At 39.6% G+C, this 24566-nt stretch overlaps 1 protein-coding gene and 1 long non-coding RNA gene across 6 annotated transcripts in view; one reads left to right on the forward strand and one right to left on the reverse strand.

Annotated features, from left to right (window-relative positions):
• NR6A1 (nuclear receptor subfamily 6 group A member 1) overlaps positions 1–24566 on the forward strand; it is a 258964-nt gene that overhangs the window by 46254 nt on the left and 188144 nt on the right. For 2 of the 5 annotated variants that reach the window (XM_045373802.3, XM_045373803.3), the window contains exon 3: positions 6138–6182. The exons of the other annotated variants lie outside the window; for them this stretch is intronic. In XM_045373802.3, coding sequence (XP_045229737.1) covers positions 6138–6182 — 45 coding nt within the window. The remainder of the gene's footprint in view (positions 1–6137; positions 6183–24566) is intronic. 5 annotated transcript variants of the gene reach the window in all.
• LOC135967371 (uncharacterized) overlaps positions 1–24566 on the reverse strand; it is a 105686-nt gene that overhangs the window by 39594 nt on the left and 41526 nt on the right. The gene's annotated exons all lie outside the window — the stretch shown is intronic.

The following is a 24566-nucleotide window of genomic DNA, read 5'->3' on the forward strand; positions in this document are numbered from 1 at the left end:
ATACATGTTTGCGTTTAAAATGAGTGCTTTAGTTTTTTTATGAAGCCAAATGTGTTCTCATAATTAAGAGCATAGACTCTGGCTCAAGATTGCTTGGGTTCAACTTGGCTTCACTGTAATCTTGGTTAAATTACTTAAACTCTCTGCCTTCCTTTTCTCATCTATGAAATGAGGACAGTAAAATGTATTTCTATTTTATTGGGTTGCTGTGAGGATTAAGTGAAGTGTAATGTATTTAAAGTTCAGAATAGTGCTTGACAAATGGTAAATACTATTAAGTGTATGCTGTTCTAGGCTATGTAGTACAATGTTGAAATTCTCAGTCTTTCTGCACTAATGGGCTGTTGAAACTGTGTTTTATTCAACTAAGCTAGCCTGTGTTTCTTAATGACACAAAGGTGTTAGCAGGTATAAGTTACTACGTCAAGTAAATAGTTCAGATGAGATTGGGCTTGTTCAGAGTGTATGACCATAGACTCCAATTAAATAGTTCAGTCACAGGAATAGAAGAGCTCATATGCTGCTGACTATTTGGTCGGGACTTCTTTACCATCTGGGTGACTGTTAGGGTATTTTGGTCCTTTCCCCCAGCCAATTGCAGGTAATTCTCCCAAATGACCATCTGCCAACACATTTAACTTCTCAGGAGACTAAACAAGTTAACCTTCTGCTTATTTAAAACAGATAACTCGAATTATACACTTTCTTTTTGGTCAATAGCAAGGTCTTATAGAAAGCATACTGAATAAAAAGTTTGTAAAATTTAAAATCTGCCTATTACCATGGATTCCTGTTTACTCAGACTTTAAAAAATAAAGTATATTCTAATGATCAGGGATCTATATAAATGATATATATATATAATGTGTATAATAAATAGTATGTATTAATATACAGTATATGGCACTATATGTAATATAGTGTGTATGTATATATATTTTTATGAGTATTTTAAAAGAGACTTGAAAGTTAAGTGCTGGGTGCAGTGGGTCATACCTGTAATCCTAGCACTTTGGCAGGCCGAGGTGGACAGATTATTTTGAGCCTAGGATTCGAGACCAGCCTGGGCAACATGATGAAACCCTGACTCTAGGCGTGTACCCATAGTCCCAGTTACTTGGGAGGCTGAGGTGGGAGGATCACCTGAGGCCCTGGAGGTTGAGGCTGCAGTGAACTGAGAGATTGCACCACTGCATTCTAGTGTGGGTGTCAGGAGTGAGACCCTGTCTCAGAAAAAAAGTAAGTTAAATTAATTTTTGGTATATCTTGCCATATTGGTAGATGCCCACCAAGGAGAGTTCTACGTGTGTTGGTGGGATGAACAGGCAAGATGAAAAAAGCAAGATAAAAAGTAGGCAAGATAAAAAGAAAGCCCGACACCACGAACTTGCTCTGGCTTTGCATTCAACTATCATGTGTCTTGGGATCCCAAAGATATTTTTTTTGTGGATTCTTCCAGCTACAAAAGAGAAATGTATATCTCAGCTAGTGTACCCTAAAATTCCAGTATTCTGTCCCGTATCCTAATGGATTTATTCCTAGTTGTCAAACTATGTGTCACAATTTTTGGTCTCAGAAAGTAGTTCATATAAGCCCAGATGTTGTCTACTGAGAGTGAACTTAAGACTGTTACAGATGAAGGAAACAAAGGAAATTACCATTCACTGGGTATTCCTTACGTGCCAGGCACTTTGCATATGTTCAGTAAGTGTGAGAAGGATTATAGCATAGAAAATATCTGATTTTAAGTTTGGCTTGATAATACCTAATTCATTTAACACAGTTATTGTTCTTTTCTCCCTCCCTACTTTGGGTGCCACCTGAGACATAGTTCCTGCCCAGAAAGGACTCTGGTTTAATCAGGAAGGCAGACACAAAATATGATGTGACTTTTACCACATAATAGTAAGGATACCTAATATTTGCTGTGCACAGAATGTTTCACATGCATTTTTTATTAAGCATTCATAAGACTTGTTTAAAAAGATACAATCCCCATCTTACAGATGAGAACTATGAGGCCTGAGGAGATTAAATTATTCACCCCAAGGTACCTAGTGAAGTATCTGAGACTTCAGAGCCCCTGCTTTATTAAATAATTAATTTCTATCCTGTCTCTAGCTCTCTGGATAGTGACAAATCTCAAATGCTAATGGTGGAAGGCTAAGGCAGTGTAATGATTTATAACATATATAATCTTTTGTGTAAAAGAATGAAGACTATTTTTGAAGTGTCATCTGAGCCTCTTCTGCATGTATTAGGGTGGTTTTGGACACAAAGTAGAATGATTCATTGTGGAATAGGTTCCTGAGATGTCTGCTGTGGCTCAGATTCAGGATTATTCCACTATTTTTCAAGTAAGTTCTTGAAACATAGTTCACAAATCTCCCTTGTTTTCTCCCTTTATGTCCCTTTTTCTCTACAACATTGTTAGTGATTTTGCTATGTTACATTCATAATAGTTCCGAGTGCCTGCTTCCAGAGCTTCAGTTGATTCTGTGGCATTGCTGCTAGATCAGGCCTTCTGAATGTGGCCTTTTGCTGAGGAGTTCCCTTCTGATAAGGATTCTTTTGATCAGGGTAGGAGTGGTATGAGATCCAGAGTTTAGGCTGAACTCTCATCCCCTTGACCTCTGCCCCTATTTGAGTTTATACTGACTTGGTAGCAACTCCCTATGGAGCCAAGAGTTTAGCACTTGTTTACAATTGATGAAAAGATAGTTGCATTCAAAGGCGGTTGTTGGGTCCTTGGATAGTCATGGATGTCTGCCACTATCTCTGGTGGGTGAAGGGATTGCTTGAATATCTAAATCTGGAGATTTTAATGAATGACTGAGAAGAAATGAGAAGAAGTACTGAGGCTAGTTAGGTTCTGCAATTTTTCTTTCCATGGGAGCAGTATTGCAGTAACATTTTCAGATGAGACAAAGACTTTTAATAAACATTTGTTTTATTAAAAAAAAAAGGCTGAAAGAGATTGCTTAAATTCAGTACTTGATAACAAGGGAGTACATGGGAATTCTTCTCTTCCTTTTTTGATCTCTTGCCAAAGAGAAAACTTTCTGTGTTAGGCAAACGTATCAGTAATGGGGGGGGATACCCTAGATTAAAGCCACCCTCTTCAAAGTTGTACATAGTTTTACAAATTAACATTTTTTTCTAAATAGCTCATGTATTCTAAACATGCTGAGACTATAACAACTCAGTTCTAAATGAGGCCCTTTCTGGGTACTCTTTGGTCAACCAGGACCACTCTTTGCTTCTTTACCCGAAGTTACTTTGTTTTTGTTTTATTTTGGTCCAGTATTTGTCATAGATATGATCTGAAAGAAAAGATAAGCCTCTCTCTTTGAAGAGAGCTGACAGTCACTGTGAACCAAAATTGTATGTGCTTTGTTGGTAAGCATAAGAAAATCAAAACTGCAGAGTAAGATTCAAAGTGAAAATACAGTGTTAAAGATCTTTTTCATTTGTTAGTACAAAATTCCATGTCCTAAGTGTGGTCTGCCCTATAGATGTATTTTGTTGACTTCCAGGATGTTTAAATAAAATCATGTTAGTTGTCAACATTTAAAATGTTCAAGATGGCTGGGCGTGGTGGCTCACGCCTGTAATCCCAGTACTTTGGGAGGCTGAGGTGGGTGGATCACCTGAGGTCAGGAGTTCGAGACCAGCCTGGCCAACATGGTGAAACGCCATCTCTAGTAAAAATACTAAATTACCTGGGTGTGGTGGCGCATGCTTGTAATCCCAGCTACTTAGGAGGCTGATAGAGGCAGGAGAATTGCTTGAACCTGGGAGGTGGAGGCCACAGTGAGCCGAGATTGCATCATTGCACTCCAGCCTGGGCGACAAGAGCAAAACTCCATTTCAAAAAAAAACCCAAAAACATGCAAGAGTTTCAAAAAACTTTGGATTTCTGGCTTTCTTGATAAATTGTAATATCTAACATTGAGCTCAGAGTTTTATATGGCATCTGTTGGCTGGAACAGAGTAGTGGCTGCCTTCTTTATATGGATTGATTGATTGGACACATGGTCTTGCTTTGTCACCCAGGCTGGAGTGTAGTAGCGCTATCATGGCTCACTGCAGCCTTGACCTCCTGGACTCAAGCAATTCTTCCCACCTCAGTCTCTTGAGTAGCTGAGACTATAGGCACGCACTACCGCGGTGGGCTAATTTTTGTGTTTTTTGTAGAGATGGGGTTTCACCATGTTGCTTAGGCTGGTCTCCAACTCCTGGGCTCAAGCAGTCTGGGCACCTCGGCTTCCCAGAGTGCTGAGATTAGGCTTCCCAGAGTGCTGAGATTACAGGTGTGAGCCACGGCGCTCAGCCCGCTGCCTTCTTTAAATGAGCATGTACTCTCAGGTTTTCACAGAACGTTGGTAGCCTCCTTTACCCATTTATGTTTCCTGCTCGTCTTCTATGTAGGCATTTGAGTTTTCAGCTCCTACATTAAATAATTATAATTTTTAGGGATGATGAGAGGGTGGGAAAATGGGAACTCTTAAAAATGTAATCTAATATCTATCAAAACTGATAATGTGCAGGTTATTTTTGCAGACTTGACAGTTTAAAATTTAAAAATATAAAATTTAAAATTATAGGCCAGGCGAGGTGGCTCACTCCTTTCATCCCAGCACTTTGTAGATCCCTTGAGCCCAGGTGTTTGAGACCAGCCTGGGCAACATGGCAAAACCTCATCTCTACAAAATATATACATAAATTAGCTGGGTGTGGTGGCACATGCCTGTAGTCCCAGCTACTTGGGAGGATCACTTGAGCCTGGGAAGTCGAGACTACAGTGAGTTGTGATCACACCACTGCACTCCAGCCTGGGCAACAGAGTGAAACCCTGTCTCCACCCTCCCCCTGACAAAAGAAAATTTAGATTTAACAATTCATATGTCTAAGAATTTATCCTAAATACTTGACAGTTATGAAAAATGTATGTTTACAGATGTTTCTTTTAGCATTTATAATAGTAAAAAAATGGGATAACTAGGCGTGCTGGTGCATGGCTGTCATCCCAGCTACTGGGGATGCTGAGGTAGGAGGATCGCTTGAGCCCAGGAGGCGGAGGCTGCAGTGAGCCAAGATCGCGCCACTGTACTCCAGCCTGGGCAGCAGAACGAGACCCTGTCTTTAAAAAAAAAAAAAAAAAGTTACAATTTAAGTTTAATAGGGGATTCGATAAATGGATTGTGGTTATTCATGCAGTAGGATGCTGTAGACTTAGGAGAAGGCAAATTTTTAGTCTGGAGGGTGATACAATGTTAATAGTGGTGTTTTTGGGAAAATGAGATTACAGGATATCTTTCATTATCTCTGAGTTTTCTGTTTTTAAGAACATTGCATTATTAAGAAAAAAGACATGCATTTAAAAAATTCTCTCTCATTTTAGCTGCCAAATTTCCATGGCTATTCTGCCAAATTAAGCCACATAGGTTCTGGCTTCCACTTAAAGTACAGATTTTACATTCAGAATTCTCTTGTCTTGAAATTATTCTAGGGAAGAGGGGGGGAATCAGAGTCCTCAAGTATCAGGAACCATCTTTGAAGCCTAAGAATAAAGTAAAAGCCTTCTACAGCATTTTCAGGCTGCAACCCTGCTTCCATTCACTAGTAAAGCCATCAGAATTTGCCTCCTTTTCAGTGTCAGGCCTGAGGCTTGAGCCAGCACTATTGACAATGGAGGGAGCTTCTCATATAAATTGGGCTATCCTGACAGTTGCAGGGATACCTGCTGAAAGTGACCCTAATGAAATGCATGGGTGTGTGGTACAGTGGAAAAAACATGAATGAAAATTCACATCCTGGCCTTCCTGCTTTCCTGCTGAGTAGCATAGGCAACGTGTGAAGCTCAGTTTGTTCATCTTTGAAACAGTAGTCATTCTTGTTAAATGTTGTTTTAAAAAATAAGTGAGATAACATATATGAATTGCCCAGCAGTTAGCTGCTCTAGTCATGCATGTTTCGAACTCTGTGGAAATACAAGATAAAAGGTTTCTAATTTCTTTTTGTTAATATTTGATGAGCATTTACTGTATGTTAATGACTTTAAAACATTTATCTCATTTACTCTTCCTGGCAGCTGTGCAAGGTTATTCTCAACTCTTGTTCTCCCCATTTTACAGATGAGGAAACTGACAGTTTAACACTTGGCCAAGGTCACACAGCTGGTAAGTGGCAGAGATGAACCCTGTGTGATCCCAAAGCCCATGTCCTTTTTATCTTTTTAAAATTGAGTTGTGACTTACATGCAATGAAATGCACAGATCTAAAGTGTTAAGTTTAAGCATTTTTATAAATGTGTGCATCCTAGTAATCCACATTCCATCAAGATACAGAACATTTCCATCCCTTCAGAAAATTCCCTTTTACTTTTCCCAGTCCATCCCACTACTCTACCCCAAAAAGCAGTAACTTCTGGTTTCCATCATGATAGATTAGTTTTGCCTGTTTTCTAAAATGTCACGTGTATACAATCTTACAATATGTGCTCTTTTATGCTTGTTTTAGCATGATATTTGAGACTCATCCATGTGTTGCTGGTGTTAGTAGTTCATTTCTTTATATCGTTGAAGAGTATTCCTTGACTGTACCATAGTTTATTTACCTGTTGATACCTGGGCTGCTTCTAATTTTTGGTTATTATGAATAAAGCAGCTATAAAGTTTCTTGTATAAGGATTTATGGACCTGTGTTTTTATTTCTCTTAGTCGTACATCTAGGAATTATTGGGTCATGTGGTATATGTTAAACTTTTTATGAAATTTCCGAATATATTTCCAAAATGTTCATACATCTTAGTTCCAGTAGTATATGAGTTTCAGTTCCACATCTTTGCAAGCATTTGTTATTGCTAGTTTTTGAAATTTTAGTCACTCTAGCGAGCATTGTATTAGGATTGATGTGGTTTTAACTCGCATTTCTTGATGACTAGTAATATTGGTCACATTTTCATGTACTTATTGATCATTCATGTGTCGTCTCTTAAAAGTGTTCAGATCTTTTGGTAAATTCATGTGGCTGGGCACGGTGGCTCACGCCTGTAATACCAGCACTTTGAGAGGCCAAGGCAGATGGATTGCTTGAGCCCAGGAGTTCGAGACCAGTGTGGGCAAGGCAACATGGCGAAACCCCGTTTCTACTAAAAATACAAAAATTAGCTGGGTGTGGTGGTGCATGCCTGTAATCCCAGCTACTCGGGAGGCTGTGGCACAAGAGTTGCTTGAAGCTGAAAGGTGGAGGTTGCAGTGAGCCAAGATTGCACCACTGCACTGCAGCCTGGGTGACAGAACAGGACTCAGTCTCAAAAAAAAAAAAAAAAAAAGAAAAGAAAAATTCATGTGTTTTGTTCAACTATTGAGTGGTGGGTGTTTGTTTTCTACTTATAAGTACATCAGATATGTGTTGTAAATATTTTCTCCTAGTCTATGACTCTTTTTTACTTTTTAACATGTTTTGTGAGGAACAGAGCTATAAAATTTTTATGAAGTCCAATTTATTAATTTATGATTAACATTTTCTATGCCCTCTCTAAATCTTGGCCTAAACTGAGATTGCAGAGATATGCTATGTTTTCTACTAGAAACAGTATGATTTTAGCTTTTACATTTATATCTATAATCTATCTCAAATTTGTTTTTTCTATATTATGAGGTAGGAATCAAAGTCTTTTTAATATGAATATTCATTTGTTTGGCACCATTTGTTGAAAAGGCTTTCTTCATTGCATTTTATTTTTTTTAGACAGGGCCGCACTCTGCTGCCCAGGCTGGAGTACAGTAGCATGACCATGGCTCACTGCAGCCTCCTCTTCCTGGGGCCCAAACAGTCCTCCTGCCTCAGCCTCCCAAGTAGCTGGGACCACAGGTGCGCAACCACCATGCCAGGCTAGGTTTTAAATTTTTGGGAGAGACGGGGTTTCACTTTGATGGTCAGGCTGGTCTTGAACACCTGGCCTCAAGTAATCCTTCCGCCTCAGCCTCCCAAAGTGTTGGGATTTTAGGCATGAGCCACTGCCCCTAGCTGTTGAATATTTTGATGCTCTTGCTGAAAAATAATTGAGAGTCTATTTATAGGCCCTGTATTCTCTTCTATTAATCTTTTTACCTTTTCACAAATACCATAGTGTCTTGATTACTATAACTTTATAATAGATCTTGAAATCAGATAGAAGTAGTCCTCCAACTCCATTCTTCTTTTTCAAAGTTGTTTTGGATATTTGGCTATTGTTTAACAAAAAAACTTGCTGAGATTTTGATTGAATTGCATTGACTCTATCCATCTGGGAAGAGTGATCAACTTAATAATATTGGGTATCTTTTAAATTTTTTTAAGTTTTTTTTTTTTTTTTTTTTTTTTTTTTTTTTTTTTAAGAGACTAGGTCTCGCTCTGTTACTGAGGCTGGAGTACAGTGGTGCAATCCATAGTTCACTGCAGCCTCAAACTGCTGGTCTCAAGGGATCCCTTGGCCTAGTCTCCAGAGTAGGTGGGACTATAGGTACTCACCACTACACCCGGCCAATTTTCTAAAAAAAAATATGTATATATTTTTGTAGAGACAGTGTCCAGGCTGGTCTTAAACCTAGGACCTAAGCTACCCTCTCACCTCAGCCTCCCAAAGCACTGGGTTTACAGGTGTGAGCCACCATACCTAGTCAATAATATTGAGTCTTGGGTCTTCTTTTTTTTTTTCTGAGACAGAGTCTCACTTTGTCCCCAGGCTGGAGTGCAGTGGTGTGGTCTTGGCTCACTGCAACCTCTGCCTCCCGGGTTCAAATGATTCCCCTGCCTCAGCCTCCCGAGTAACTGGGACTACAGGTGTGCGCCACAACACCCAGCTAATTTTTGTATTTTTACTAGAGATGGGGTTTCACCATGTTGGTCAGGATGGCGTCGATCTCCTGACCTTGTGATCCGCTCGCCTCGGCCTACCAAAGTGCTGGGATTACAGGCATGAGTCATCGCACCCAGCCAATGTTGAGTCTTCTAATCCATGAAGTCAGTGTATCTTTCTCCTTATTTAGGTCATCTTTCTTTTTTCTTGTTAATGTTTTAAAAAGTTTAGTGTTGAGATCTTATACATCTTTATCCTTAATATTTTGTTTTTTAATGTTATAGTAAATGGTATTATTTTTAAATTTTATTTTCCAATTGTTGCTAGTATATATAAATGCAGTTGATTTTTATGTATTGAGTTTGTATCTTGTGACATTGTTAAATTTGTTTGCTAGTTCTAGTAACTTTTAAAAATAAATTTCTTGGGACTTTTTATGTGTACATCTGTGAATAAAGACAGTTTACTTCTTCCTTTTTGATGTTTATGACTTATTTATTTTTCTATTGCACTGGCTAAGATTTCCAGTACAGTGATTGATAGAATGATGTTCTTGCCTTATTCTTAATCTTAGGAGGAAGAAGTTCAATTTCAGTATCAAGTATGATGACACCTCTATTGGGCTTTCTTTTTTTTTTTAGGGTTGTGGTAAAATATATGTGACATAACATTTACCATCTTAACCATATTTAAATGTGCTTATCAGTGGCATTAAGTACATTCACACTGGTTGTGCAACCATCACCAGCATCCATCCACATAACTCTTCTAATATTGCAAAACTGAAGCTCTATACCCATTAACAATAACTACCCATTCTCCCCTGCTCCTGGTAACCACCATTCTACTTTTTGTCTCTGAATTTGTCTACTCTAGGTACCTCATTTAAGTGAAATCATACAGTTTCGTCCTTTTGTAACTGGATTATTTCCCTTAGCATAATGTGCTTAAAGTTTATCTATGTTGTATAGTGTTAGAATTTCCTTCATTTTTGAGGCTGAATAAGATTCCATTGTATGTATATACCACATTTTGTTGATCCATTCAGCTGTTGTTGAACACTTGGGTTGCTTTCACCTTTTGGTTATTGTGAATAATGGTATAAACATGAGTATACATGGTTGTCTCTCTTCAAGCCCCTACTTTTAATTCTTTGGGGTATATACCTGGAGGTGGAATTGCTGGACCCTATGGTAATTCTGTTTTAAAATTTTCAGGAATCACCATACTGTTTTCCATAGCTGCCGCACCACTTTACATTCTCATCAGCAGTGCTCTAGGGTTCCAATTTCTCCACATCCTCGCCAACACTTATTTACTGTGTTTTTGATAGTAACTCTCCTAATGGTTGTGAGACAGTATCTCATTGTGGCTTTGATTTGCGTTTCCCTAATGATTAGTGATATTGAGCATCTTTTCACGTGCTTATTGACCTTTTGTGTGTCTTCTTTGGAGAAATGTTTGTTGAGGTCTTTTGCCTATTTAATTGGATTCTTTATGGTTTTTGTTTTAGTTGTACGGGTTCTTTCTATATTCTGTATATTAATCCCTTAACAGATACATGATTTGCAAATATTTTCATCCATTCTGCAGATTCCTTTTTCATTCCGTTGTGTCCTTTGATGCATAGAAGTTTTACATTTTCATGTTATCGAGTAATTTTTTCTTTTGTTGCCTGTGCTTTTTGTGTTATATCCAATAAACCATTGCCAAATCCAGTGTCATGAAGCTATCTCCCTGTTTTTTTTTTTTTCTCCAAGTTTTATAGTTTTAGGGCTTATGTTTAAGTCTTTGATCCATTTTGAGTTAATTTTTGTGTATGATGTAAAGGTAAAGGCCAGCTTCATTTTTTCTCATGTGGATATTATTTTATCAGTACCATGTGACTATTCTTTCTGCATTGAGTGGTCTTGTAACGTTCACAAAAATTGTTTGACCATATAAGGGTTTAGTACTGGGCTCCATATTTTATTCCATTGGTCTATGTCTGTCATGTTAATAACAGACTGTTTTGATTACTGTGACTTTGTAGTAAATTTTGAAATCGGGAAGCTATAGGGTTTTTGTAGATGCCTTTTATCAGCTTGAGAAAATGCTGTTCCTAGTCTAAGAGTTTTTTTTTAATCACAAGTGGTGTTATTTTCAGATTAATAATTACTAATCTGTAAATAGGTTACTTTTTTTTTTTTTTTTTTGAGACAGAGTCTCGCTCTGTCGCCCAGGCTGGAGTGCAGTGGCCGGATCTCAGCTCACTGCAAGCTCCGCCTCCCGGGTTCATGCCATTCTTCTGCCTCAGCCTCTCGAGTAGCTGGGACTACAGGCGCCCGCCACCACATCCAGCTAATTTTTTTGTATTTTTAGTAGAGACGGGGTTTCACTGGGTTAGCCGGGATGGTCTCGATCTCCTGACCTTGTGATCTGCCCATCTCAGCCTCTCAAAGTGCTGGGATTACAGGCTTGAGCCACCGTGCCTGGCCAATAAGTTACATTTTAATACTAATTCTACATCTAGATTGTTTAGACTTACTATGGTGAATTACACTGATTGAATTTTGAAACTCATGCTAGCCTTTTAATCCTGAAATAGACCTCATGTGGTCAGTGATGTATTATAATTTTCAAATGTTGCTGAATTCAACTTGGTAATATTTTGTTAATGGATTTTTGTGATTATGTGTAGAAGAGCCAAAACCTGTGTTTTAATCTTGGTGCCATACTGCCTCCAAAAGACTGTTTTGTTTTGTTTTTTTTGAGACAGGGTCTTGTTCTGTCGCCCAGGCTGGAGTGCAGTGGCGTGATCTTGGCTCACTGTATCCTTCGCCTCCCAGGTTCAGGCGATTCTTGTGCCTTAGCCTCCTGAGTAGCTGGGACTACAGGTGCGTGCCACCTACCCGGCTAATTTTTATATTTTTGTAGAGAAGGGGTTTTGCCTTGTTGACCAGGCTGGTCTCCAATTCCTGGCCTCAAGTGGTCCACCTGCCTCAGCTTCTCAAAGTGCTGGGATTACAGGTGTGAGCCATTATACCCGGCCTCCAGAAGACTTTCCTTTTTCCTTAATTTGTCATTTTGGGCATATTCCCTTTTATTTGTTGAATCTGCATTAGTTTAATTTTTTGTGTAGTCATAAACCAACTAATAGGCTTTCTAGATAGGTGTTAAGAGCTCTCTCCTCCTTCTTCAGTTTTTTAAGTCTCCATCTAGTGGTCTGTTCTGGAAGCACAGAGGTGAGAACCTGTGTTAATGTATTGGTGGGTATGCCAGTTTAGTCCATTAGGTGGCAACAGGCCCTAACCGAAGAGGGAAGAGCACTCGGACTGAAAAATAGAAAACCCGTGCTTGCAAAACTCAGAACAAGATTTTCTAGTACAGCTAGGCTTCAAAATCTTGGAGAAGGAAGTTGTACCTTTAGGTCATTCTAAGAGCATGTACGAAACTCTAAAAATACATGGGGCCTATAGTCCCAGCTCCTCAGGAGGCTGAGGCAAGAGGATTGCTTGAGCTGCAGAGTTCAAGACCAGCCTGGGCAGCATAGTGAGACTCTGTATCTCTTAACAATAAACTCACATGGGAATTCATTTTCCTGTTTCACTTCCCTTGCCTCTCAAGCTTCAAAATCTTGACTTACTCAGTGGGTATCCAGTGGTCACTTTTCTTTGAATATTGGTGGTAGGAGGTAATAGGGACAGAGGGTTAAAGTAGTAGAGTAGACCCTTAATGCAAGGGGATCTGAGTTTGGGGATGGGGTGAGAAGGATGTGCCTGAAACCCACTTTATTAATGATAAAAAGAAGAAATCTACTTGCAGAGAGATTTCAGGGAAAGGCATTAATGGTTTCTAGCTGTTTTTGGTTCTGATACTCCATTTCTTGGGCATGGAGAAAGGAGTGTTTACGAATGTTGTCTAAGATGTGGGCCTTTTTTTTTGTTTTTGTTTTTTTTTAATAAAAATGGAGATAGGAGAACAGATTTTCTTTGGCAAGGAATTGTTTAAGGCAGTGATGAAGGAAGAAGATCAGTTAAAGGGGTGTGAGATTCCATGAAGCGGTGGATAGAATTTATAGGGCTGTGAAAATTAAGATAATGTTTGGGAAAGACCACTAGGTAAACAGTGTGACCTGGCAGGCTAGACTAGATTGCTTGCTTATGGCAAAGATGCCAGCTTTTTCTTTTTTTTTAAACCTTAGCTGACTTAGGCATGTAAAAATCTACTTAACTTGTATGTTCCTGCTTTCCAGTTTATAATAATTCATAATTCATTGGCAATGGACTATTATGTACAAATAGGTTTGGAGTAAGGATTATAGATGTGCTCTAATAATTGGTTATGGTTCATATTTGAAACATGACATATGCATGTCAAGATTTAATTACTGGAAAATTTCAAAATAAGGATACTGTCAATGTAATACCTATCATTATGTACCGCATGTATCAAACTAACTTGAAAATGATGATGCCAAATGAACTGTAATTGTAGAGTAAAGCAAAAATAGCAGCAGTTGAAAACTACCACTAATTTCCTCAACAGTGATAATGGAGTTCTTCTAAGAACTGTAAGATTTCCAGCTGATCTTATGTGTGTATTTGGGGAAAGATCTTTGCAACTTTTCCACCCATTTTTGGCAACTAGGCTTAGTAGAATACAAGAGTCTCAGTTTATAAACATTGAATTGTATTAATAGTCACTTAACAAGTTACTTGTAGCTTTTAATCATAGGCAGGAATAAACTGAACACCAGTCACTCATAAGATGGATGAATGTTGGATTAATTCACCAGGAAGATCCTTTATACCTTGAGAATCATGGGGCTAAGAGGTTGGGAAGGAGGAAGACAAGGTAGAAAAATAGGCTCAGGCTCAGGCTCATTGCAGTGGACCTTTAATGCTAAATGTGAAGTAGAAAGGGAGTGTTTTTTTTTGTGACTTAAAGCAAAACCTCAACATTGTGTGTGTGTGTGTGTGTGTTTCATTGTGTATTCACAGGTGTTTATAATAGCTCTGATACAGTTGGTGGGATTACTACGTGTGATCAGTCCTATTGACAGAATTATTATTTGTGACTTTTAATACCAAATGATTTTTTTTAGGAATTGTTTTTCTGTTACACTGAATGGAGAAGTTCTGTGTAATTGAGAAGGAAATAAAGTCCTTCATGTAATGATTTTGTGCAGAGACTTTTGTTGACTTGTTTCGTGTCTGATCATTTGGCCCCTCAGTTGTCCAGCATAACTAAGATGCAGTAAAAACCCAGGCCCTAAACTTCATTTTCCATTTTCATCAATATAATGTTAATTATGGGATTGAGTGATTCTGTTTTCTCTGGAGTAGTTTAATGGGAAGGAACACTCTCAAGCTAGTTTAAAATAGGGACGTTGTTAGAAAGTACTGGGGTTTCTTTTTTTTTGTTTTTTTTCGAGATGGAATCTCACTTTGTTGCTCAGGCTGGAGTGCAGTGGCATGATCTTGGCTCACTGCAACCTCTGCTTCCTGGGTTCAGGCGAGGTTCAAGTGATTTTCCTGCCTCAGCCTCATGAGTAGCTGGGATTATAGGTGCCTGCCACCTTGCCCAGCTGATTTTTTTGTATTTTTAGTAGAGACAGGCTTTCGCCATGTTGGTCAGGCTGGTCTCGAACTCCTAACCTCAAGTGATCTGCCCGCCTCGGCCTCTCGAAGTGCTGGGATTACAGGTGTGAGCCAACCCACCCAGTGCAAAAGTACTGGTTTTCTCTTGGGGCTCCGTGGCAGAGCATGCAATTGAATTTCATGAAGAACCAAGACCAGGATTTCTTTTCCATCTCCCTGTGGCTATGTGGAGTCTCATTTCTGCTTTTTCTGGTGCCTCTGGTTGATAACTTCTCCTTTACACTTATATTCCTCGCTTCTGTATCCATAATGGAAAATGGCTGCTCCTCCCCTCCCCTGGCATGTCGCATAGCCTTCTAGCACCCGTGCTTGACACAGACAGACTAAAGTATTTGTGTTCAAATTGTAAACACTTAGGAAAGAATATAAGCCCAGATTGGATCAGGTGTCCATTTGTTCTTTCAGGGGCTATGGTAAATTGACTATTCAGTAGAAGCTGTAGAAACATTCTAAGGAGAATATAAATAGAACAGAGAAATTATCTGACATGATTGCTTTAGTCAGGAAACATGCAGGATGGAGATTATGGAAACTGACTATGGAATCTGGTATTTGAGCCAGGACAATGAGCAGGCAGGGAAAACTCAGGGGCATAGATTAATGGATTAATGGATTAATTAGGAATTATTTGCTAGGCCTGAGATGTGAGAGGATGGGGATCTGATAAAGGCAGTGAGAATCAAGGTATTAATTGATGCTTAACATTTGGCAAGTAGAAGAGAGATATATTCAGGTCACGCAGTTACTGGCTGTGGGTATAAGCATTAAGACCCAGAGCTCTTGGTCTTGGAATGCTAATGACCAGATGAACTGAGAGTTAAGACCTGGGCCAGTGGGAAAGGGACCCATGATAGACATCAAGGCATACTGATGGGCTTAATCATAGTGACCAAGGCCAGCTGTAACACTTGGTGTACTACTTTGCCTGGGACCTATTTGAGTGCCTAACTGGTGACAAAGTCTGAGATTGTGTACTTTTGCCCTAGTCATGATTGGCCCTGGGGCTTGTCCACCTTAATATATACACATGGAAGGCACTAAAGACTCCAGTAGTTATGGCTTTTGGGAAGAGAGAACTGAAAATAACTCTTTACTATTTACAGTTTTGGGCTGTTGCTTTCTGGAACTGAAAATGATTCCATAATCCAAGGATGAGTTTATACCTCTGCCTCCCTCTAGAAGTTTTCCCTCCTAAGTGAAATTTTGACATTAAGTTATATTTAAGGAGTTTGGGTGCCTTCAAAAACAACAAAGGCTTAAAACAAATTGAGAAACATTTATTCATGAAAACCACTGAACTTGGGATAAGAACAGCATGAGTTTTGTCATGTTGCCTGGGCCTGTTCCTATTTCTGCCAGCCCTGACAGGGCAGTCGTTCAGCCAGGGTGGGGCAGGCCATGAAAACCAGTAGCTTTACAACTGCTGCAGGAGGGAGCTTTCTTGATTTGGAGTGTTGTCAGTTAAATGTGATGATCTTGGTGGCACGTGAAACAGAGAGGGCCAGCAAATGTGCTACTCTGAGGTTACAGTTCTGTTTAGGATAAACAGTGGGCCAGCAGACTAACCAGGACTTTAACAAGAAGGTCTGGTAGGTGAGAGAGTTTCAGGGGGCTTGATAAGCTCTCCAAATATCCTGGGTTGATTGGAGTGTTTATGCACATCAGAAACCCATGTGAGCCCAAACCACCACACATCCCTGACCAATGCAAAGATGCGTGGGAAAGCCCAGCAAAAAGTAAAAACTGGAACAGACATGAAGGCCTGAAGTGTGAGTGTGCTTCCCTTATCCTGACCATAGTTGCATCAGCAGGTAGTGAAAGAGCTCAAGGTGGTTCATTACCATCTCTGACCAATCTTTAATGGAGTAGGAAGCTATACAGTTAGAGGGGGGGTATCTCCTGCAAGTCAGGCTTCAAAATAAAAAAGGTGGGGGAAAAAACCTGAGCCATCAGGAACTACACATTGCAGAGGAGACAGACTTCATGGTTTAGTCCAGGAAAGTTAGTAAACAAACAAAAAAAACAACTCATCATCATCACAAGCCTTAGTGGGGGAAAAGTCAGAATCCAGAGTTGCCAAAAGCACATAGTCTTAAATGTTCAGTATCACAACAAAAATTAAAAGACATGCAGAGAAACAAAGTTTGACCCATACTCAGGGGGAAAAAAAAAAAACACACAGTAGAAACTGTCTCTGAGTGATCCTAAATGTTGGATCTAGCACACATAAAACTTCAGTGCAACTGTTATAGATATTCCAAAGAAATAAAGGGAACAACTTTTAAAGAATTGAAAGAGAAAGTATGAAGACAGTGATGTAGGACATAGAGAATTTCAGTAGAGAAATTATAAGAAAGAATAGAAATGGAAGTACTGGACTGGAGTTGAAAAGTATAACTAAATGAAAAATTAAGTAGGGACTCGACAGCCAGTTTGAGGTGATGAAAGAATTGGTGAACTTGTAGATAGATCAATTAAAAATATTCAATATGAAGAATAGAGAAAAAAGATTGAGGAAAAAGGAACAGAACCTCTGAGATCTGTGGGACATTAAGTGTGTATGTAATGAGACTCATGGGAGGAAAAGAATAAGAGAAAGGGGCAGGAAAATATTAGAAGAAATAATGGCAAAAACTTTCTGAATCTGATGATAAACATTAGTCTACAGATTTAAGAAGCCTAATAAACGCCAAGTATGATAAACACATGTCAGAGTCAAAATGTTGAAAGATGAGGACAAGGAGAAAACCTTCAAAGCGATGAGAAAAAAAATGATTAATTATAGTTAAGGAAAAACAATAGGCTTTGTGGCTGACTTCTCATCAAAAGCAATGGATGCCTGAAGGCAATGGGATGACATTCTAAGTGTGGAAAGAAAACAAAATTGTTGGGCGGGCATGGTGGCTTATGCCCGTAATCCCAGCACTTTGGGAGGCTGAGGCGAGTGGATCTCGAGGTCGGGAGATCAAGACCATCCTGGACAACATGGTGAAACCCAGTCTCTACTAAAAATACAAAAGTTAGCTGGCGTGGTGGCGCGTGTCCGTAATCCCAGCTGCTCATGTCAGGAGAGGCTGAGGCAGGAGAATCGCTTGAACCAGGGAGTCAGAGGTTGCAGAGAGCCAAGATCGGGCCACTGCATTCCAGCCTGGTGACCGGGCGAGACTCTGTCTCAAAAAAAACAAAAACAAAAATAATTTAAGAATTCTATATCCAGCAAAACTGTTCTTCAAAAATGAAGACAAAATAAAGACTTCCACATTAAAAAGACAGAATTTATTGTGAGTGGACCTGCCTTAAAATATTAAAGGAAATTCTTCAAGCTGAAAGGGAGTGATACCAGATGGTAACTCAAATCCATAAGAAGAAATGATGAACACTGGAAATAGTAAATATGTCTGTATGTTTTTTCTTCTCTTAATTTTTTAAAAAGACAAGATTATATAGAGCAAGGATTATACCATTTTATTACTAAGTTATAACATATATGGCAATAATAGAAAGGAGGGGATGGATAGGAGATATGTTGGATCAAGTTTCTGTATTTCCTGGAACTAAATTAGACTGTCATAAGTAAAGATGCATGTTGTGAGGCCTAGAGCAACCACTAAGTAAACAGCAAAATATGTGTAGTTAAAAAAAAATCAGGCCGGGCGTGGTGGCTTAAGCCTGTAATCCTAGCACTTTGGGAGGCCAAGGCAGGTAGATCACCTGAGGTCAGGAGTTTAAGACCAGCCTGGCCAACATGGTGAAACATTGTCTCTACTGAAAATACAAAAATTAGCCAGGTGTGGTCTCGGGCGCCTGTAATCCCAGCTACTTGGGAGGCTGAGGCAGGAGAATCACTTGAACTTGGGAGGCAGAGGTTGCAGTGAGCCAAGATCATGCCACTGCACTCCAGCCTGGGCAACAGAGTGAGACTCCCTCTCCAAAAAAAAAAAAAAAAAAAAATCAATGGGGATTGGAATGGTGTACCCTAAAACATACTTCACACGAAAGATGATACAGTAAAAGCAGAGGTTAAGAAAAAGACAAAAATAGCAAAATGGCACACGTAAGTCCAGCCATATCAACAGTTATATTAAATGTGAATGTACCATCTATTCAAAAGGTGGAGATGGTTAGCCTGAATAAAAAGGCAAAACACAGCTCTGTGCTGTCAGTTCAATAATGGACATACCTTAGATTTAAAGACACAAATAGGTTGAAAGTAAAAGTGACATCATGCAAATAGGAGAGCTGTATTAATGTCAGACAGTTTAAACAAGAAATATCACTAGAGACAGGGACATACTGTAATGACAAAAAGGGTAATACATGAGAAAAAGATAATTATAAAAATATAACAAGAGACCACCAAAATACATGAAGCAAAAACTGACAGAAGTTAAAGGAGAAATAGACTATGTAACAGTAGTAACTGTAGATTTTAATTTCCAACTTTCAATAATAGAATAATTAGCAATAATTGATAGGAAATTAGCAAGAATATAAAAGACTTCATCAGCACTATCAGTGAACTTGACAGAACTCATTTATTGAACACTTTATGCAAAATACACAAAGGTTAAATAAGAGATTCTTAACAGAAATCTGGTATCTCCAAATATTTGAAATTAAACAACATACATATAAATAATAGAGCGAAGAAGAAATTCCAAGGCAAATTTTAACTTTCAGCTAGGCCAGGCACAGTGGCTCATGCCTATAATCCCAGCACTTTGGGAGGCCAAGGTGGGCGGATCACTTGAACCCAGGAGTTTGAGATCAGCCTGGGCAACATGGCGAAACCCTATCTCCAAAAACATACCAAAAATTCGCCAGGTGTGCTGGCATGCGCTTGTGGTCCCAGCTACTCAGGAGGTTGGGGTGGGTGGATCTCCTGAGCCTGGGAGGTCGAGTCTGCAGTGAGCCTTAATTGAGCCACTGTACTCAGCCTAGGTAATAGAGTGAGACCCTGTCTTCCCACCTCTCACACATTTTTTTTTTAACTAAATGAAAATGCAACATATCAAAATTTATGAAATGTAGCTGAAGCTATGCTTAGAGGAAGATTTACAGCTTTCATAATGCCTGGATATTTGAAAAGGAAAGGCTTAAAGCACTAACGTAAGCATCCATTGTAAGAAACTAGATAAAAAGCAAACTAATCCGAAGTAGCTGGATGCAGAGGTGTGTGTTTCTTGGGAGGCTGAGGTGGGAGGATTGCTTGAGCCCAGTAGTTTGAGGCTGCAGTGAGCTATGATTGCATCACTGTATTCCAGCCTGGACAACAGAGTGAGACCCTGTCTCTGAAAAACAACAGCAACAAACATCTGAAGCAAGTAGAAGGAAGGAAATAATAAAGATTAGAATGGAAAACAGTGAAATGGAAAGCAGAAAGCCAGTTGAGAAAAATCAGTGGAACTAAAGTTGGTCCACTGAAAAGATCAACAGATTTGATAAACACCTACCAAGACTAAGAAAATAAAGACAACACAAATTACCAAAGTCAGGAATGAAAGGACATTATTACCCTACAGAAATTGAAAGGATTATAAGGGATTTGCCATGAACAACTTTGTCTCACCAAATTAGACAACTTAGATGAAATGGACAAATTCTTAGAAAAATACAGATGATCAAAATGGACTCCAGAGGAAATAGAAAATGAGACCTTATAACAGTTAAAATGAATTAGTAATTAAAAATCTTCCTGTACAGAGAAGCCTAGGCCCAGATGTCTCCACTGGTGGATTCTATCAGACACTTAAAGCAGCAGGCTAGGTGCAGTGGCTTACTTAATGATGTACACCTTTAGTCCCAGCTACTTGGGAGGCTGAAGTGGCATGAGCCCAGGAGTTCAAGGATAGCCTGAGCAAGACCCTCATCTTAAAAAAAAAAAAAAAAAAAAAAAAAAGCAATAATACGAATCCTCTACAAACTCCTTTAGAAAACAGAAGAGGAGGAAACACTTGAGAACTCATTCTGTGAGCACAGTATTATCCTGGTAACCCAACAAGGATACCACAAGAAACTTGCAGACTAGTAGCCCTTTACGAACACAGTTGTAAAAATCTTTTAACAAAATATTAGCAAACCACATTCAGCAATATAGAATAATGTATTATATACCATGACCAAATGGGATTTAATTCAGGAATACAGGCTTATATTAACACATAAAAATTAATACAGTATACCAAGTGTAGACAAACATTCCATTAAAAGGTAGGACGGGCTGGCCACAGTGGCTCACGCTGGTAATACCAGCACTTTGGGAGGCTGAGGTCGGAGGATTGCTTGAGGCCAGGAGTTCAGGACCAGCCTGGGTAACATAGTGAGATCCTGTTACAAGAGAAAAAAACAAAACCCTGGACATAGTGGCATGTGCCTTTAGTCCTAGCTACTTAGGAGGTCGAGGTGGGATGATCACTTGAGCCCAGGAGATTGAGAATGCAGTATGCAATGATTGTGCCACTACACTCCAGCCGGGGTGACAGAGCAAGATCCTGTCTCAAAACAAACAAACGTGTGGCCATATATGGTGGCTCACGCCTGTAATCTCAGCACTTTGGGAGGCTGAGGTGGGTGGATCAATTGAGGTCAGGAATTCGAGACCAGCTTGACCAACATGGTGAAACGCTGTTTCTACTAAAAATACAAAAATTAGCTGGGCATGGTTGTGTTGGCCTGTAATTTCAGCTACTCAGGAGGCTGAGGCAGGAGAATCACTCGAGCCCAAGAGGCGGAGGTTGCAGTGAACTGAGATTGTACCACTGCACTCCAGCCTGGGTGACAGAGTGAGACACCATCTCAGGAAAAAAAAAATTGCCTATTCCTAGAAAAGGCAAAATTGTTTTGCATTGCTCTAAAGGAATGCCTGAGACTGGGTAATTTATGAAGAGGTGTATTTGACTTTTGGTTCTGCAGACTGTCCAAGGTATGGCACCAACATCTGGTTGGCTTCTGATGAGGCCGCAGGAAGCTTTTACTCATGGCAGAAGGTGAGGGGGGAAAAGGCACATCACATGGCAAAAGAAAGAGCAAGAGAGGAGGTGCCAGGTCCTGTAAACAACCAGCTGTTGTGTGAACTAATAAAACAAGGACTCACTCATTACTGAGGGGAGGGCACCAAGCCATTTATGAGGGATCCACCCTCATGACCCAACTACCTCCCATTAGGCCCCACCTGCGACATTGAGGGTCACATTTCAACATGAGATTTGGAGGGAACAGACATCCAAACTGTATCAGTGATAATTGCTCTAAGGATAGGCACTGGAACTGATTTGAGAATTCAGTCATAAATCCTTATGTATCACGTGGTCCTTTGATTTTTGACCAAGATGCCAAGGCAATTCAGTGGAGGAAATCACAGTTTTTTTTCCAGAAATGATGCTGGGAAAAGTGGATGTCTATATGCCAAAAATTTATCTCAAACCCTTTTTTACACTAGACACAAAAATTAACTCAGAGTGCACCATACACCTAAATCTAAGAGCTAAAACTACCAAATGTATCAAGCGTATCTTTGTGACCTTGGCTTAGGCAAAGACCTCTTAGATGTGACACCAGTGGCACAAGCCATAAAAGAAAAAAAATTGATGAATTGGCTTCATTAAAATGTAAAACTTTTGCTTTCAAAATACATTATTAAGAAAATGAGAAAACTTCAGATTGTGGGAAAATATTTGCAAATTATTGGGAGGCCGAGATGGGTGGATTGCTTGAGGCCAGGAGTTCAAAACCAACCTGGCCAACATAGTGAAACCCTACCTCTACTAAAAATGCAAAAAATTAGCCGGGTGTGGTGGCAGGTGCCTGTAATCCCAGCTACTCGGGAGGCTGAGGCAGGAGAATCGTGTGAACCCAGGCGGCAGAGGTTGCAGTGCGCTAAGATCGTGCCACTGCTTTGCAGCCTGGGCAACAAGAGCGAAACTCAGACTTAAAAAAAAAAAAGAAAAAAAATCTGATAAAGGAGTTGTATCTAAAATATGTAAAGAACTCTTACAACTCAATAAGAAGACAACTCAATTTTTAGAAATTAACGAAAAATATCATGATTCCTCTTATGTGAGATTCCTAGAATAGGCAAAATTCATTGAGACAAAAGTAAAACAGAAGTTGCTAGGGGAAGTGGAAAATAAGTAGTTATTGTTTAATGGGTACAGAGTTCTTGTTTAGGATTATGAAAATGTTCTGGAAATGGATAGTGATGATGGTTGCACAACATTGTGAATTTAATGCCATTGAGTTATATACTTAAGTGATTAAAATGGTAAATTTTATATATACTTTACTATAACAAAAATAAATTTGAAAACATGGGTAAAAGAACATTTCATCACATGCAAAGGTGCTCTAAATTAGTCATTAGGGAGATGCAAATTAAAAATGGAATGTCCACTGTACACCCTCAGGAATAGCTATAATCAAAAAGACTGTCAAAGTATTCTAGAAAGTGTTAGAATGTGTAGAAACTAGAAATTTTCCCTGTTATAATGGTAATGTAAATCAATTGGAAATCAGTTTGGCAGTTCATTAAAAAGTTAAACTTACCATATGATCCAGCAATTCCACTCCTGGATATCCAAGAGAATTAAAAACATGTGTCCATCCAAGGACTATGTAGGCCAGGTGTGGTGGCTCATGCCTGTAATCTTAGCACTTTGGGAGGCCAGGGTGGGTGGGTCACCTGAGGTCAGGAGTTCGAGACCAGCCTGGCCAACATGGAGAAACCCCTTCTTTACTAAAAATACAAAAATTAGCTGGGTGCAGTGTGTGCCTGTAATCCTAGCTACTCAGGAGGCTGACGCAGGAGAATCGCTTGAGCCTGGGAGGTGGAGGTTACAGTGAGCTGAGATTGCACCATTGCATTCCAGCCTGAGCCACAGAGGGAGACCTTGTCTCAAAAAAAAAAAAAAAAAAAAAAAAAAAAAACCATGTAAATGTTTATTGGTGGCATTATTATAAATGTTCATAATAGCATTAATAATAGCCCAAACCTGGAAAAAATTCAAATGTCCACCAACTGGTGAATGGATAAACAAAATGTGGAATACCTATATAACGCAATGCTATTCAACAATAAAAAGGAATGAATTACCAATACATGCTACAACATGGATAAACCTAAACCTCATAATAAATGAAAAAAGCCAAACTCCACTGGGCGCGGTGGCTCACGTCTGTAATCCCAGCACTTTGGGAGACTTGAGGTCAGCAGTTTGAGACCAGCCTTGCCAACATGGTGAAACCCCATCTTTCCAAAAAAAAAAAAAAAAAAAAAAAGCAAAAATTAGCCAGGCATGGTGGTGCGTGCCTGTAGTCCCAGCTACTCTGGAGGCTGAGGTGGGAGAATCGCTTGAACCTGGGAGGTGGAGGTTGCAGTGAGCCAAGATCGCACCACTGCACTCCAGCCTGGGCGACAGAGCAAGACCCCATCTCAAAAAAAAGCCAAACTTAAACGAGTACATGTTATATGATTTCTTCTATATGAAATGTCCAGAGGCTGGGCACAGTGACTCACGCCTGTAATCCTAGCACTTTGGGAGGCCAAGATGGGCAGATTACTTGAGGCCAGGAGTTTGAGACCAGCTGGGCCAACATGGCAAAACCCCATCTCTAACTAAAAAAAAAAGAAGGTGGGTGTGGTGGTGTGTGCCTGTAATCGAAGCTACTCAGGTGACTGAGGCATGAGAATCGCTTGAACCCGAGAGGCAGAGGTTGCAGTGAGCTGAGATCATGCCACTGCACTCCAGTCTGGGCGAAGACTGGAAGAAGAGCAAAACTTGTCTCAAAAACCAAAACAAAATGTCCAGAGAAATCAAATGTAGAGAGACAGAAAGCAGATCAGTGGTTGTCTGGGGGCTAAGTTGGAGTGGAAACAGGAACAAAGGGAGTTTTGGGGGTGATGCAAAGGTTCGAAATTAGATTTTGGTGATGCTTGCACAAGTCTATAAATGAATGAATAAAAGTCATTGAATTATACACTTACAGCAGGTGAATTTAATTGCATGTGAATTATACCTAAACAAAACCGTTTAAAGAAATATTTAAGATTGACTGGAAGCAGGAAAAGGAAGGGACGTCTTGAT

The sequence above is a fragment of the Macaca fascicularis genome, chromosome 15, assembly GCF_037993035.2.
Source record: "Macaca fascicularis isolate 582-1 chromosome 15, T2T-MFA8v1.1".
NCBI classification, from domain to species: Eukaryota; Metazoa; Chordata; class Mammalia; order Primates; family Cercopithecidae; genus Macaca; species Macaca fascicularis.